General features: G+C 38.3%; 1 protein-coding gene across 1 annotated transcript in view; it reads left to right on the forward strand.

The window, feature by feature from the left end:
• Window positions 1–15,666, forward strand: part of MOXD1 (monooxygenase DBH like 1) — a 49,777-nt gene that overhangs the window by 19,601 nt on the left and 14,510 nt on the right. The window contains exons 5-6 of the mRNA XM_071436461.1: window positions 13,005–13,184; window positions 15,491–15,593. Of these exons, the coding sequence (XP_071292562.1) occupies window positions 13,005–13,184; window positions 15,491–15,593 (283 nt within the window). The remainder of the gene's footprint in view (window positions 1–13,004; window positions 13,185–15,490; window positions 15,594–15,666) is intronic.

Here is a 15,666-nt window from a genome sequence, read left to right on the forward strand (position 1 = left end):
TGTCATTTTTGTACTGTTGAGATGTCCGATTTTCATGATTGTCACTGTGTGTGGATCTGTGTGTGCTGACACACATCTCTCTATTTTAACATGTTTTAAGACTATTTGCTGATAGATTTTTTCAGCCTATTTGCTGAATTTATTTTTTCCTTTCTGTGAGCAGGCATCATGAAGGTATTTACCAGCAGCAAGAAAGTGAAAATTTGTTTCACATTCATGAGAAATACTTCCCAGTGTTTCAGCTCTTGCTTTATATTCAAAGCTTGTTCTTAACTGCTTTTTCTACTTGTGGTTCTACAGCTCTTTTTTATTACTATCTTTAGTTTAGGTTTCAATACTCCATGTCTTCTGTCACTTCAATTTAACTGTATTGCTTATTCAAATAACTGCATCTGCTAAGGATTCATGACTCTGTCTTTGCATTTACATCAAGTCTTCCATGTGCTTGAGTGTTTTTTCTGCTGCAATTAAAAGACCTTAAGATACAATGTTTCTTCTACTGTCTACATTTTCTGTGAATCCTATAGACCTGTGGTCTCCCTCTCCACCTGACAAAGTGTTTAATGCTGTGTGTAAACTGGAAATTTAGAGTATATACTCGTGAAAGATCGGTATGGATATCCTACATTCCAGACGTGCCATAATCTATTTGTGTGAGACTTTTCAGCATAGCATGCCTGTGCTAGTTCCAACACTAAATTTCCCCACTAGGTTTTCTTAATTTATTTTAAAAACACTGTGTTTTCCTCAGGAAAAGTAGTTCCTCAGGCTTCATTAGTAATAATCCCCTAGTCAAAAACATGTCAAATATTGAATTTTCCTCCAAGAGTAGGAAAAAAATTTTATGTAAAATAAACCCCAAAATTGGGTAGTACAGTCACTTGTATCTGCATGTCTTTTCTCTAAGAATAACTCATTTTTCCTTAGTTCTAAACTTTATAGGTTGTTTCAAAACTAGTATAGTCAGAGAAATATGAGGAGAAATGCTGTGATGTGGCTGTGCCCAAGAGCATAAAATATTTCTTATTCTGGAAGAGAACTTTTTAAATGGGACATCTAGTATTAGAGGGCATTTGGCATTGGAAAGGAGGATGGCAGTTGCATTTTGTAAGCTCTTAGAATCTTTGGTTCTTGTATAAAGCAGTCCTTCCACATGCATTATTTGAACCTGCTTATGAGAATGGTGTGAGCAGGTTTAGCTCTGCTGAAATGGGGAAGAATCCCCACACTGGGGATTAAGCTGTGTGGTCAAAATGCAGTATCTCTTCAGTACAACTTATGGATACTCAGGCAACATATTAGAGACAGTAAATTTTCAGCCATAGAGAGGGGCTTCCTCTCTTCTAACCTGACTTATCTGTGGGCCTGAGCCAGCTGCTTAATTGACTTCACAGTGGCAACACTCGCTGTTTGTATCATCCTAGAGGAGTTGTCAGAAATGTATGAGCTCAAGCATCCTGTGTATGGTTCAATCTTTCTCTCCACTGATGGATGAGAGAACCCAGACCACCAGCCTGTGTTAGATAAGTAATGCCCAGATGAATGAATCAGGGAAGATATATCAGAACCAAAAAGGTCAGTAGAGAGAAGAGACTGTGATAAAAGCAAAACTTGCAAAATAATACTTAAAAAAAAAAAATTGCCCGTGGGAAAAATGATCTTCTCTCAACCACAGCCCTGTGTAATTTTTTGGCACTAAGCCTGTGATGTGACTAGTGCAATAGGCTAATCATAAAAGCAGAAAAAAACCCTAATTATTTAGCAATAGCTGAGAAGTGTTACGTTAGGCGTATTTTTATATCAGCACTAAAGTTTTCCATTGCTGATGTCCTTAGAAGAGGGAGCCTCTTTTCAATTAAAGGAAGGCCTGTATTAGAACACACCAGCAGCTGCCAGTTAATCTTCATGTTCTGTTTTGGGGCAAACTGATAAGGAAGTAAAAACTCCAAAAAACTTGTTGCCATGGGTAACTGTGCTTTTTGACAGTGGAATGCTTTAGTAATACCAAAGACCCCAGTGTGAAAATACAAAGGGACTCCAGTTTAAGAGACTGATTGATTGGAAGCCAGAAGGGCAGCTTGTAGCCTGCAGTACCTAAATGAGGGCACTGATTTTTAACTTGAGTGATAGCAGACAGTAACTGCTTGTTACTCTCTGGCCTGAACTTTTACATTTTGCTAAATGTGATAACTCTAGCAAATTGCATCATGCAACCTGACATAAACAAATGTTCTATATTTTCCCATGCATTCCCCTACAAAGCAATTTCAGCCCAAGTAAATTAGATTGGCAACCAAACAATCATCTTACGCTGCAGAGCTTGTAAGCTATCTGCCCTTTGATCTGCAGGGCTGGCTCTTTGGTGCAAGCCTGAATTGGCCCATTAGGCTTTCCAGTGCTGAGATTCATGTAACTGAACAGGCTGAAAATTAAAAGTTTCCCAAGCACTGTCTGAAGAAATAACAGAAATGCATTATTTTCTCATATTCTGCTAAATTATTTAATATACAAAATTGTTTAATGTATTATTCCATTCTGTGACCACAGATTAAATTATACATGACCACAGATTTTGCTGTCCTACCAATCTTTATATTTCTTACATATTTTTATTTTGTGGTAGTCTTCTTTCATTTCACTTGAGTATCTTAACTAAAAGAATTATTAAATTATGCAGTTATTGCTGCATTATTTATTCCATATTTGACATGCAAAAATAACCTACTTCTGTCATCAGCAAAGTTGACTGTCTAGTTAATTTAATCCATTTTCTTTGTTTTTTGCTTTCTAAATAAAAGCAACATCATCCATTATGGCAACGTATTGACTATGCCAGCAGGTGGTAGGAAAGTGTGTGTGCTGTGTGATTTTTTGGTTAAATAAAAGTCAACCTTATTTTAAAATGTGACCAAAAGTAAGCATGGAAAAGGGGGAAGTACAATTTTTGTGAAGATCTCTGAGTTTTACCTCCCAATTCTGAGAGAATTTTTGGGGTGATCTTCAGGAGACCATTGCTATTGGTTGACCCTATTTTGTCTAGTGCCATGTCTTTATTTTTTTTTTCCTTGTTCTTAGCTTTATATATGATTTTAAAGTAAACCTATGACTAGGTGATGCACTGAAAAGATAAGAAAATTGTCTGCAGCCAAACATCCAGCACTTCTTATCATAGCAGGCAACAAAACACTTCAGAGTAGCATTTGTCCTTAAATGAGCAGTTCCAAAGCATCTTTTGTGGGAGTACCAGAACAGCAAGCTCATAGGTAGTAAAATCTCTCTTGATGGGACTTGTGTGGATGGATCACAAAACAAACCTAGCTTGGTTCTGCTAGCATCTTGGCATTGTTTCTGAAGTTCAACCTTCTAATTCAGACAAATCACATTGTAGCAGCATCTTAAACAGATTTTCAATAAGGCAAATTAAATTGCTCCTATGGTATTTAAATGGAACACAACTATTTATTCCCATCTAATTGAATTATTTCTCTTCCATACCAATCTTTTAATCTGCAACCCCAGCTACTGGTGGTAGTTTCAGAAAATGATATTATGACTCTCTCCCTCTTTGCTTTCACTTGCAGTGCGCAGTAGTCACAGCTATGAACAAAGCATAGATTCATAAACTCCACATTAGTAACAGTGAAAAAATAGACAGACAATGGTCAGAAAAGGCCTCTCCACCATGTCCATGCATAGCAGACTGTATTGGGTTTGCATGGCTATGTTCTGATGGCAGAGGGGCTACAGGGTGGCTTCTGTGAGAAGCCACCAGAAGCTTGCCCCATGTGCAGCAGAGCCAATCCCTGGTGGCTCCAGGATGGACATTCCACTGGCCAGGGCTGGGCCCATCAGAAATGGTGGGAATGCCTCTGTTATAACAGATCTAAGAAGAAGAAAAAGAAGAATTATTGTGCAGATGTAATTGTGGCCAGTGAAAAGCAGAGTGAGAAGAGGAACAACTGTTCAGACCCCAAGGTCACTGAAGAAAGAGGGGCAGGAGCTGCTCCAGGTACTGGAGCTGAGAATCTGCTGCAGCCCCTGGTGCAGACCGTGGTGAGGCAGCTGTGTCCCTGCAGCCCATGGAGGATCTCAGGGATGCAGAGATCCACCTGCAGCCTGTGGAGGAGCCCATGCTGGAGCAGGTGGATGCCTGAGAGGAGACTGTGACCCTGTGGGAAATGTGTCTGGAACAGGCTGTGCCCGATGGACTGCATCCTGTGGAATAGTGACCTACTTGGAGCACTTTGTGGAGAACTGCTGTCCATGGGATGGACTCGCATTGGAGAAGCTCATGGAGATCACCTATGACAGGGACCTGGAGTAGGTGGAAGTAGGAGTAGGAGGAAGACTCGTCTCCCTGAGAAGTGGGAGAAACAAGGTGTGATGAACTGACCATAACCCCCTTTTCCCTTCTTCTTGCACTGCTGTGACCTTTCCATTACTGTGACTGGAACTTCTGGGACTGAAACTGTGTCTTTCTGATTTATGAAATGCCAATCACAGTTTTTGTTTCTAGAGAATTGCTATAGTATAATTTTAATGCAGACTTTCAAAGAATCATGGTATCTGATAATAGCCCTTCTTGTGTGACTTCCTGCATGTGTTGATGGGTGATGAAGTCCTGCAAAAGGGTATACCAGGATGTGACTCTGGGTGAGAAAATGTGGAAATAGTATTAATGTGATTGTTACTTAACTACTTACTTGTAAGCCCTCTTATGTTTGTATATTAACCCTGCAGATACAAATTTTTAGAGGGCTATGAGCAATAGTTTCTGAGTGTTGCTCTGGAGTCTGTTATGTCAAAATCAGGAGCCTTGTGCTTACTTTATCCCCTGCTTTCCCTTCAAACTGAAGGTGCTGGGGTGTGCAGGTTGGTGGCTCCTCTGGGAGCTCATACCCAAACACCTAAGGTTTTTCTCACATATGGTCCTTTTTGGTAGCCCTTCACAGAAGTCAGCATGTCATTTTCAGAAAACATGTTTCCTGGTAGTGTACTTCTGCACATGCAAAACAAGAAAGGGACACACTGTCAATTCTCATGTGTTCTGTCTTCAGGCAAAGCTGCGCGCTCACTCATAAGCAGGAGGAGAAAAAGCGTAATGTTATTTTAGCTGCATGATCGAGGGGATTGTTTTGCAGTTCTACAATAGAATCAAAGCCTCTGCCATTTTGCCCTCGAATGGTGATTCCAGGAACAAATGGGAGTACCTTCGCTGACTTTATTATTTATACTGTTCAAATTGTACGTTCCTCTTGAATAACTATAAACTCTTTATTGGTTACCTGCTTTGGCCTTAGACCTGATACATATTTGGTTACATGTTAATTTATTATGATACTGTTTTCATAAGGAAGTAATGATGCTCATGATTAATTGCCAATTAATTCCGCTTGAAGTGTGTCAGCTGTGCTGAGAGACTATGGTCATCCTTTAGACCACAACCACTGCCAGTGGCTCTGCTGCTTAGGAGTACAATGAGTGTCCTGCCAGGATGCTTAACCAAAAGAAACATGTTTTTGCTTGACTTGAGCTTTTTATGAGATTTCTCCTCAGGGTTATACTTCTTAACTATTAGTAAATGCATTATCTTAAATCTTCAGGTGTACGTCAGGCAGAAACAATGTTTTATTGGTATTTCTTTGAGCTAAACTTCTTTTGGATTTAGTCTAAATTACTGTAAGTCTTTAAAGTCTGAAACTCTTTATGAGTGGCAGAGTTCCAGGTAATTAATTAGGAATAAAAATTTAGGAATGGGCATTATAACAGAAAGAACAAGAAACCATCTCTAACTCTCATTTTTAAATGTTTGGGCTTATTGTTTATTATGTTTTTTGATTCCTCTTTCTTAATTAAAATATTTAAGTTGTGCTGCAGAAATTCTGGATATACAGTGTAATTATTATTAGGACTATATGGGGATAGAAAGATTTATGTAAATTTAGATATATAGCCTTCTCTCCAAGCTAAAAGCACAGCAGCCCTTAAATTTTACCTGAAAGCACATATTTTTTTCCAATAAAAATTCTAAAGCTTAAAACAGAGGTATGGTAATTCCTTCTTAATGCTGTAGAGAAACAAAACCTAAATAAGAGCCTTCATTGAACAACACAGTCACAGAGTAAACAAATCCTTTTTTTACATCAAGAACAGGAAATATCTGTGCTTTGAATTAGATTTTCCATTTACGTGGTAAGGATCTTTCCTCCTCAGTTATGTTAGAATTTTTATTCTACATTTAAAAGACTACCCAAAACCAGGTAAACCCAAATGCCAACAATACAGCTTAAATCAATCAATCAATCAATCAATCAGATTACATTGTTATTTCAAATTAAAATTATTATTTTAATCTCACTTCAGGGGGGGAAAACCTCCACACATTGCATAGAACTTTCAGTCTGGAAAACTTCCATCCTCCAAGGAAACCATACCTAATCACATTATGAGATTAGGGCTGGGGATGGTTTCTGTTGCCTGGGCCTTTTTCTTGTCTACATCTCTGTTTTTATTCAAGTACAAAAATCAAGAGCTGTCACTAAATGCTCAGGTTAGATTTTTCTCCTGCTTGAAGGTACGAAAAATGTGTATGAGAATAATTTGGTTTAACATTTTTACCTTTGGAGGGCAATTCAAGTTAAGCAGTAATGCTCCCTCTTGTACCTCAGAAATAATCATCCCTGATGACCATGAGGGAACCAGAAGCAGTGGCTTTGCTCTATTTCCTGCAATTAACTCACCAAAATATGCACCTTTCTAAGTGGCACAGTATAAACTCAGAAGCCCTTGTAATAGAGAATGATTTAAAGGGATTTGTTAGAGGTGATGACTGAATTTAAGATCTGGATTGTACAGTGAGGAAAACAGAATGAGCACTAAGCTGTGTTATGTTCAAATGATCTCAGGAAAGATTACAGCAGCTAGTCAACACTAGACTGCAGCCAGCTGAGCACTGGAAGTGTCTCTTTCAGCTTTAACTATTCTGTGGCATTAATTTAATGCTTTCTGACAGATGGGGTAGGGTGGAGGCATGGGGAGGGTGGTCCCTGCCTGACCTCAGAACGCCGTAACTCTGGGCTGAAAGTCTGCAGCAGATTCGTGTCCCAGATGTGACACTGGTGTAGGCAGGCTCTCCTGGTAACGTGAGATAGCTGTTCGGTTGTTGGTGCTAAAATCCTGCTCCACCCTGCAGTCAGGGACTTCAACATCTACCCCAGCCTAGAGGTGTTTCCAGCTCTTGTTCTAGCTCCGCACACCTCTGGGTTTTGTGCAAGAAGCAGTGTTAGGCAACAAATGTCTGGTGGTTTTCTTTCAGAATGTTTATAGGAAAATAAAGCCATATTACTGAGAATATTTTTCTGGAATACATAGATTTTTTTTTTTTTCTGAAAAAGACCTAACTTTATAAAGCCAAATATTTTAAGTATTTGCTTTTCTAAAGAAAAATCTAAAACCCGAAAGGTAATGTTTTAGATAAATATTTGTTCATTTCACAATTACACTTTAAAAAACTCAGAAAAATATTGATGAATTCTAATACGAAGAAATCATGTCCCCCTTTGAAAAAGTTTTCTAAGTCAGATAATTATTTAATATATATGCTTGGTACCCATTTTCAAAAGTACAAAGACCAAAGTAATCAGTAAGCATGTAATAGTTCTTCCTGATGAGGAGTACAGGAGGCAGAGACCCTATGACTTGGTCTGTAGTGAAAATTTTCAAGTGAACTCTGCCAGTACTCAGTTTCACAGCCATCACTTTTTGCTCTGAGTTAATCAGACACATGGCAAGTTCATATAAATGAATTAAACAACTCTCCTAGATGTAGCAGTGCTAGCATAAAAATCAAATTTTTACTTTCCATTTTGAGATGAAAGAATTACATTTTCTTCCCTGTGTCACCAATGTCTACCTGCATGAGGTGTTGTGTAAGGCCTTATTCAGAATCATTTACATTGCAATATATCATACCATTGTGTCTTTAAAATGTAAGATTAATTTCGTATTATCTGTTTGAGCCCCAGAAAAAAAATCATTAATTTCTTTGACATTTTAGTGTAGTAACATTGCTGCAAGGAGATCAGTCACCTGCTGCTATTTCCATATATAAAAATAAAGTCAGGTTTTTATTTTCTGACATTTGGTGGGCCATATTTTCTAAATAGGGACTCTATGGTGAGACTATGGATATATTTTAGTAACTTTCATCATTTGCACAAGCAGGCATAAAGAACAAACCATGTTTGTTATCATCAAAGAAATCAGAGGAAATACAAAGGTAGAAAAACAGGAATAAGCAAGAAAGACTTCCAGGTTTCTGGAGATGTTTTTAACTTGTAGGAAGTTTAACTTCTTGGACCACTTGAACTGTTTGCATTTTCCTCCTGTTTAATACATCACACATTAGTATTTTGACCCTGCTTATCATCAGCTTGAGATACAAAGCACTGTTATGTTAAAATTTTGGCTTCTTTTATAAGGAAAAAACCCCTAAACATATGACAATGCTCAGACTGTGCATTAGATAAAGTGATAATAGGAAACAGAGAAGAGAGGAAGAAGAATTGAAGATGAGTAAGCCAGACCTGGCGGATATAAACATTTTCTTTGTTCATGTGATGTCAGCCTGTTGACTAAAACAAGGCTTCTGTAAAAATGAGAGGTGAACAGCACATATGACATCTGGCTTAACATTATAATGACTATAATTTTTTTTATTTTGTATTTTTTGAAAGTCAGCATTTTCACAAGTCCTAAGAGATTCACTGCCATGATGGGAGCTCTGTAAAACCTCTCAGCCTGCCTGATGAGTACAAACCAAGCACCATGACCATAACCCATACTTTTGGTTGCAGAAGGCATTACCTTCACTTACATTTGATTGTGATATATTTTAAATACCTCCTTCCTTGGGAGCCCTGATTTGAAGTACTGGTGGTTTATAGTACATCTATTTTTTTTTTACCTCTGTTAGTGGGAGTGTGGTTCATGTATGTCAGTTGCTCAGTTTGAAAGACTTTTTGGCCAAGCTTTCAAGAAGGGTGGAGAGAAAGAAGCAGAAAGCAAACAATCATGAATAATAAATAATGATCTTCTTCCTGCAAGTTTCATGAAAAACAGAAGAGGTTGTGCCTTGTTGCATGCACTTATGTTTTTGCAATCCCAAACACTTTGGGCATTTTGATGTAGAGTTGATGTAGGGCTTTTGTTCTCCATGCCTCTGGCAGTTAGGAAATGTAAAGCAGAAAATGCACTTTGCCTGCAGGAGAAGAAGTCACTGAGGTGCCCAGTGGTGCAGTATCCCTGCAGGCTCATTCACAACACGGCAGAGAGATGAACCCTGACAGCTGGGTCTTCCTTGCATGTCAGCAACAGTTAAAATTCCACAGATGGTCCTCAAAGAATGAGGTAAAATGGGGAAGATAGGTAGTTATATGCATATTCCATTTTAGTATGTATTAGTGCATTTTGATGCATTTTTAGTCACCTTTCAATTTCTTCCTTTACTTCTTTGCCTAACAAGAGATTGGTAGGAAGTGGCAAGGACTGAGGAAGGAAATACATTTCAAAGTCACAGGTTTCTTCATAATTAATGAAAATGAAAGGTGGATTCCCATTTTCACTACATCCCATCTAAATTACTTAATTATTGCTTATCTTTTTGCTTGGCTCCAAGTGTCGTTTTAGTGTTCCCTTGTAGTAAGAGAGCAAACAAGGCTGTGTATAAATAAGAATCCAAATAAAAATTAGCTGTTGACTTACATGTGCAGAGTTTATTGAATATTATGTACCATGCCTGTTTTTATCAATTTTTGTGTATATTTCACTCCTGAAGTGGCCCTAGTGTGCAACTTTGAATTATTTTCTTTCCATGATTATCCTAAAAGTTGCACAAATTAACAAAACGGTCCTGGTGGCTCTTCAGGGCTGGTCCCCTATCATTGTGATTGGAGACCAGGAAAAGTAGAGCTCTGAAAATTGTGTTATCATTCATTGAGGTTATAAGTACTCTGGTAAACAGGTCACGCTGATCTAGATACTTAATTATGGATACCTACTTTAGCAACTAATTTTACACCTAAGACTACTAACGTGCACTTCTGAATGCACCACAATTTCCTGAATTTGGATCCTTATTTGAGAAACTCAGTTGTTATTCATCATTACTTTTAAGGCTGGCCAGAAGACAAGATTGTTTTTATTTGAGGAAAAAAAATGAGATTTGGGAATTCCTTTCTGGCTTGGAGCAAAGTGATCTGTACAGATGTACTTTGTGGAAAGTCAGAGAGGAAGTATGAGGCAGCCTAAATAACTAATCTATTCTATAAGCTAAAATGACCAATAGCTGAGCAAATGGGGCAGCACTCACCCGGGATATAGAATGACATACTGAAACTCCTGCTCCAGTTAAACACTACAATAGAGTATGGGATTGTATTTTGTAATTTTGTTTTCTGCTGAAGTTATCCTAGTATGTAAATACAGTTAATTATTCTTCAGATCAGAGAAGTGTCTAAGAGCTCTGGTCCTCTTCCTTCTCTTGTTTCATTTAGCAGTAGTGCTGTGATCCTTAAGGAGCTAGCCATTAAAATATTTCCATGCATTTTGGAATAATGCAGGATTAATGAGATTTTCCTAAGATTTTTTTAAATATAATTTCGACCTCTCTAGTATTTTCTTTCTTTCTTATTTATATGCTATTTAAAAGTGGAAAAAGAAATTTCTCTTTAACCACCTTGTAATAAAAATGTGTGAAAAGCATAACTTCACTGCTGCTCTTTGTTATTTATTTCTGCATCTGAAGAATGTAAGTTTTTCTACAAGATGCATTGGAAAGATGTGTAAGGATTTGTTTTAGTTTTTGTTTTTCTTTTCTTCACTAAAGAAAGCTGAACAAAACTGCTTTTTGAAGTGCTGTAATTGTTTAGGTAACTGACACTAAAAACTAGTGACAGGATGTGAGTTTCTAATTTTGGTGATGTCCCATTGTTTTGAGGGGAAGCTGGTTTTGAAGTAGTGATTGTAAGCACAGCAGGTGTTGGGACCTTGTAGGCAGCAGGCAGAACTATCACATGTTGGGACAAAAGTTCCCTTTTTTTCTTGGTAGATAGAGGGATAATATTCCCACAACCATTTTCTTGACTAACATATACAGTATGCAGAGCTTCAAAAATCTAGAGGCACATTCTGTTATTTAATATATAAGCTGCCCTGTTTTGACTGTGTTTGGGCTCTGCAGTACTTGGATAAATATGCAGGTGTGTGATGGAAAGAGGGAAGAAGCAGCATCAAGCTGGAATGGATTTCTGAATCTTTGTCATTCAGTCTGATATATTGGGGAATACATTCTTATTTCATGGAAAAACTGACTCATCTTCTTCAAAAATACCTTTTACTTCCACAGTGCAGTAATTCACCATGATGGTAATGCTAACTGAAACAGGGATTACTGAGAACACTACAGATGATCCCCTATGGAGTATTTCAGTCTTGCCTCCAGAATATAACTTTGGTGCATCTGAATCAATTGGCATCCTTCCACTGATTTCTAAGTGCAGTGAAGTGGGTTGTGCTCTTCTTGGGTGGACATCTCTTGCAGGTGCTCAGCAGCATCTGACCCCTCCAAGAGCCCAACTTCAGTGAACTTTGCAGATTCTTGTAAGCAAGGGTGGCCTTGATGCACACAGGCTCTGGGTGCTTCCTCCTGCCCTTCCTCTTTTGTAATTAATCTAGTGGTTTGAACAAAATGAGGAGAGAGAAATTGTTTTGACAATATTTTAATAATGTAATAAACTGCTCCTGCTTACCCTGTTGTCCTCCAGTAGCACATGAATGTGCCTGCAAAATGAAATGGATGCAAATTTAGGATGCATTTATATTCTTCTCCTTTTTAAAGTAACCCTCTCTTTTCTAATACTGAAATGAAATACTGCATGGCACCCTGCATCTTAAGAATTGTGTTGTCGAAGCTTTACTTTTCTTGTGAAAGTATTAATCTTTATCTTATTGAACTTGAAGGTAGATATGATAGAATGGGATGAAATCTTTGAAAGGAAAAGCAAGGGAAGATCTCCTTTCATTTTAATACTGTCCTCTATATGCTAGTATTTGGTGGAATATGATCATTCTGAAATGCAAAATAATTATTTTCAGAAGTATTCATATTTGCCCCAGGAACATCATCTCTGACAGAGATGATTTAACATCACCCATCCAAAAAGGGAGTGAACACTTAACATGGAAATTAAATAATTCTAGCCTATGCAGAAATTCTGTGGTGTAATTATACTGGGGGCACTGGAGCACCCCTGAGAGCCCTCCAGCTCATCCCTGCCATAAACAGGCTGGAGCATCCAACTTCTCAAGAATGACTTCATGTTAATAAAGTCTTTACAACTGAGTGAATTAAAAAGAAAAAAATCGGATTTCTTGTAGATGTCAAAAAAATTTCAAAGTCCATTTTGATCTGCTGAGGAATGTGGGGTATACCTCTAGGCTCACCCTAGATATACAGAATTTATGGGCAGCCATCTTTTGAAATAGTACAAAAGAGGCAGAAACAGGGATGAAAACCTCTGAGTAGTTCAGACACCAAGCTGGTTCAGCAGAACACATTTTCAGCTGGTTTATATCCCCCCTCCTGCTGGAATGTGGCTAAACAAGATTGGGCAGGGAGAAAGAAAAGTGACAGTGCAAGGCTAGGATGGGAGAAGAGAGAACAAGTAAGATTGTAACAGAGGTTTTGTCCAGATGCTGAATGTTTTTCCTGACCCTCAGAGATGCAAAAGAAAACTTGGGCAAAATGAAAATTTTGGAAACTTCACTCCTTGAGTTTGCAGAGTCCTGGGGTTACGTCTCAAGCTAAGTACTATCTAACATCGAGTCTCCTCTTCTAAAATGAAAATACCATAGAATTTTTAGTCCTGTCTTCATACCTGCATTGAAATAGTCACATTGACATATGTTTTCTTTTTTTTTTTTTCTTTTAATTTTCCCACTGACAGGTTCAGCCATTGATCCAAAAAGGCCACGAGAACCTGGTGCACCATATCCTCCTGTACCAGTGCAGCAGCAATTTGAATGACAGTGTTCTGGACTATGGGCACGAGTGTTACCACCCCAACATGCCAGACTCTTTTCTTACATGTGAGACAGTCATTTTTGCTTGGGCCATTGGAGGAGAGGTAGGATGAATGTCTGTCTAGCATGGTTCATCAATGGGGCTTTTTGAGAGTGTGTATCATCAGGAAATTTCTTCCTAGTATATTAGTGATTACTTAATCTGTGTGTTCTTAAGGGTATGGGATCCCTAAATGCCTCAGCAGTAAGTCCTCAACCTCCTCTAGGCCTTTCAAATATGTAGTGCTGTGGTAATCCTGAGTGACAACCCAAAAGTAATGAAAATAGTAGAGAGGCAGTTGATGCCTTAGGGGAGAAAGATAGCTTTGGAGCATGGAAATCTCTTGCTGTATCAGCTTGTCTTATCTGACATGGAAATACAGTGCATCCAGCAATGACCAGTATCTGCTACCTGTGGATAATGACAGAAAGAAAAGCAGTGTCTCTAGGCTTCATAAAAGACACAGAGGCACAACTCTCCAAATGAAGTTATACATGAATTTAATTAATTTGGTGCCTCACCAGGACCTGGTTTCACTGTTGCCCCATTCAGGCATATCATTCTGAAGTTTCTTACCTGTGCAAAGAAACATCATTTCTGTGATGGAGAGATCCTGTGTCAGTGCAGGGCCAGCATAAGGACCACTTTATATATGGCAGTGGGGCATATCTACTGAAAATACAGGCTGTGATGCCATGCTCACCCCAGGCTGTGTTTGCAGCTTATTTCATGTTAATTTAGGCTGCATTAAAGTAAATGCTTTCAGCTGACATAACACAGCATGACTACCAAAAGAATCCCAGCTCTTTACACCCTTGATTCACTGTGTGCCCACCCAAATGATGGCTTGGGCACAGAGAGGGACTGGGGTAATGAAACTTTCTGGAACCTTTGTTTGCCAGCCTGCAGTCCAAAACCATTTGCACATGCTGCAGTGTGAGGAAGCAAGAGTTGTTACATGGACCCATCAAAAGAAGTGTAGTCCACTAGGAGCATTATCCCTGGTGTATGCTTTGTGCATTTTTGCCATCAGCTATGCTCTGACCTAGTATTTGTACTTTTAACTGTCTTAATCTAAGTGAAATTAAAAACTCATATAAATAAGTTATCATATGACAAGCCCTATGGAGGTTTTTGCAAGGATGATCCTGCTGTTAAAGATCTGTAGAGAGGAATCTGACAGATCTGGGTTACATTCAGGTTTGCCCAAGTACCCATTTCACTAACTTTAGCTTACCCTTATGTAGAATGAAGGTGATAATTATTTTTATATATACTACAATTAATTCATTAATGTCCATCAAGCTGGATTCCAGAAAGCTGGAATCTCAAATTGCACATTTCAGAAAGTTAGAATGTGAAATTGCACATTAAAATATTATCTATATACTATAAAATGGTGCAGATTAATTCCAATTAAAGTGAATTTGGTAAATGAGTTCACTTAGGAGATACTGGTATTTTGGGTTGAATCAGGAGTGACCTTTTGAAGTAAATCTCCCAGTTATTCCCACTTACAGATCTTTGTTTATCATCATGAGTGGTTTGAGAAGTTGCACAGGCCTCTCTGGGATGAAGTTAAAATAAATGTGCAGGGGTGAACTCAGCACCTTGAGCAATAAATGGGACCTGACCAGCGCTTGTCCAGAGGAGCATCATTTGGGGGCAGTGGGTCCAGCACAAGCTGTTTCACCATGCAGAGCTGCTTCTTTATTGGCTTGCTAATGGAAACATAGCCATAAAGATCACCTTTATCGTTCAAATAATTTTACTTAGAATAGAGTTATTTGTGCACAAAAAGCAAGTTAATTACATGCAACCTCAGTATTCCCTGGAAATTACTGCTTTTAGAAGCTGGGAACATTTGAAATGTTGATTTATTTCTTCATAAGGGTTTTATTGTCAGACTAAGTGCTTGATGATGCAATGTTTGTAAGTTTAAAATGGAATTTTCCTTTTCTGCTCAAACAATAAATACAGAATAAATAATCATAAGATCACAGGATAATGCAGGTTGGAAAGGACCTCAGGAAGTCTCTAATCTAGCCTCCTACTCAAAGCAGGGTCAGAGGTGAAATTAGACTAGTTTGCCCAGAGCCTTGTCCTCTGGGAAGCATTAGATCTACTATTTTGTATTGACATAGTTTTTAAGTTTATTGAGTACATAATAAGTATATTTTATCACAATGCCATGTTCAGAAAGCTGTAAAATAAGTGATATTTGTAAATTTTATTATTAATATGATGATATCTTGCAGTGATGATATCATTTCAAGAAGGAGTCAATGTACTTACAAAGAGAAATTAACTCTTAACTATGGCAAAAAATACCTTAACTCTGTATTGATTTCTGTGTGTATTGGTTTCCAGGGCTTCACCTACCCTCCTCACGTTGGCTTATCCATTGGCACGGCAGCCGACCCTCTGTTTGTCCTTATGGAGGTGCATTATGACAATCCATCAGAGACAGAAGGTTTGTAGCCCCACAGGCTTCAAAACATGCCAGACTGGAAAATGTACTACACACAAGTGCTCATCCCTGGCTG

The sequence above is a fragment of the Agelaius tricolor genome, unplaced genomic scaffold (assembly GCF_023055355.1).
Source record: "Agelaius tricolor isolate 1412-34295 unplaced genomic scaffold, bAgeTri1.0.p SCAF_1, whole genome shotgun sequence".
Taxonomy (NCBI): Eukaryota; Metazoa; Chordata; class Aves; order Passeriformes; family Icteridae; genus Agelaius; species Agelaius tricolor.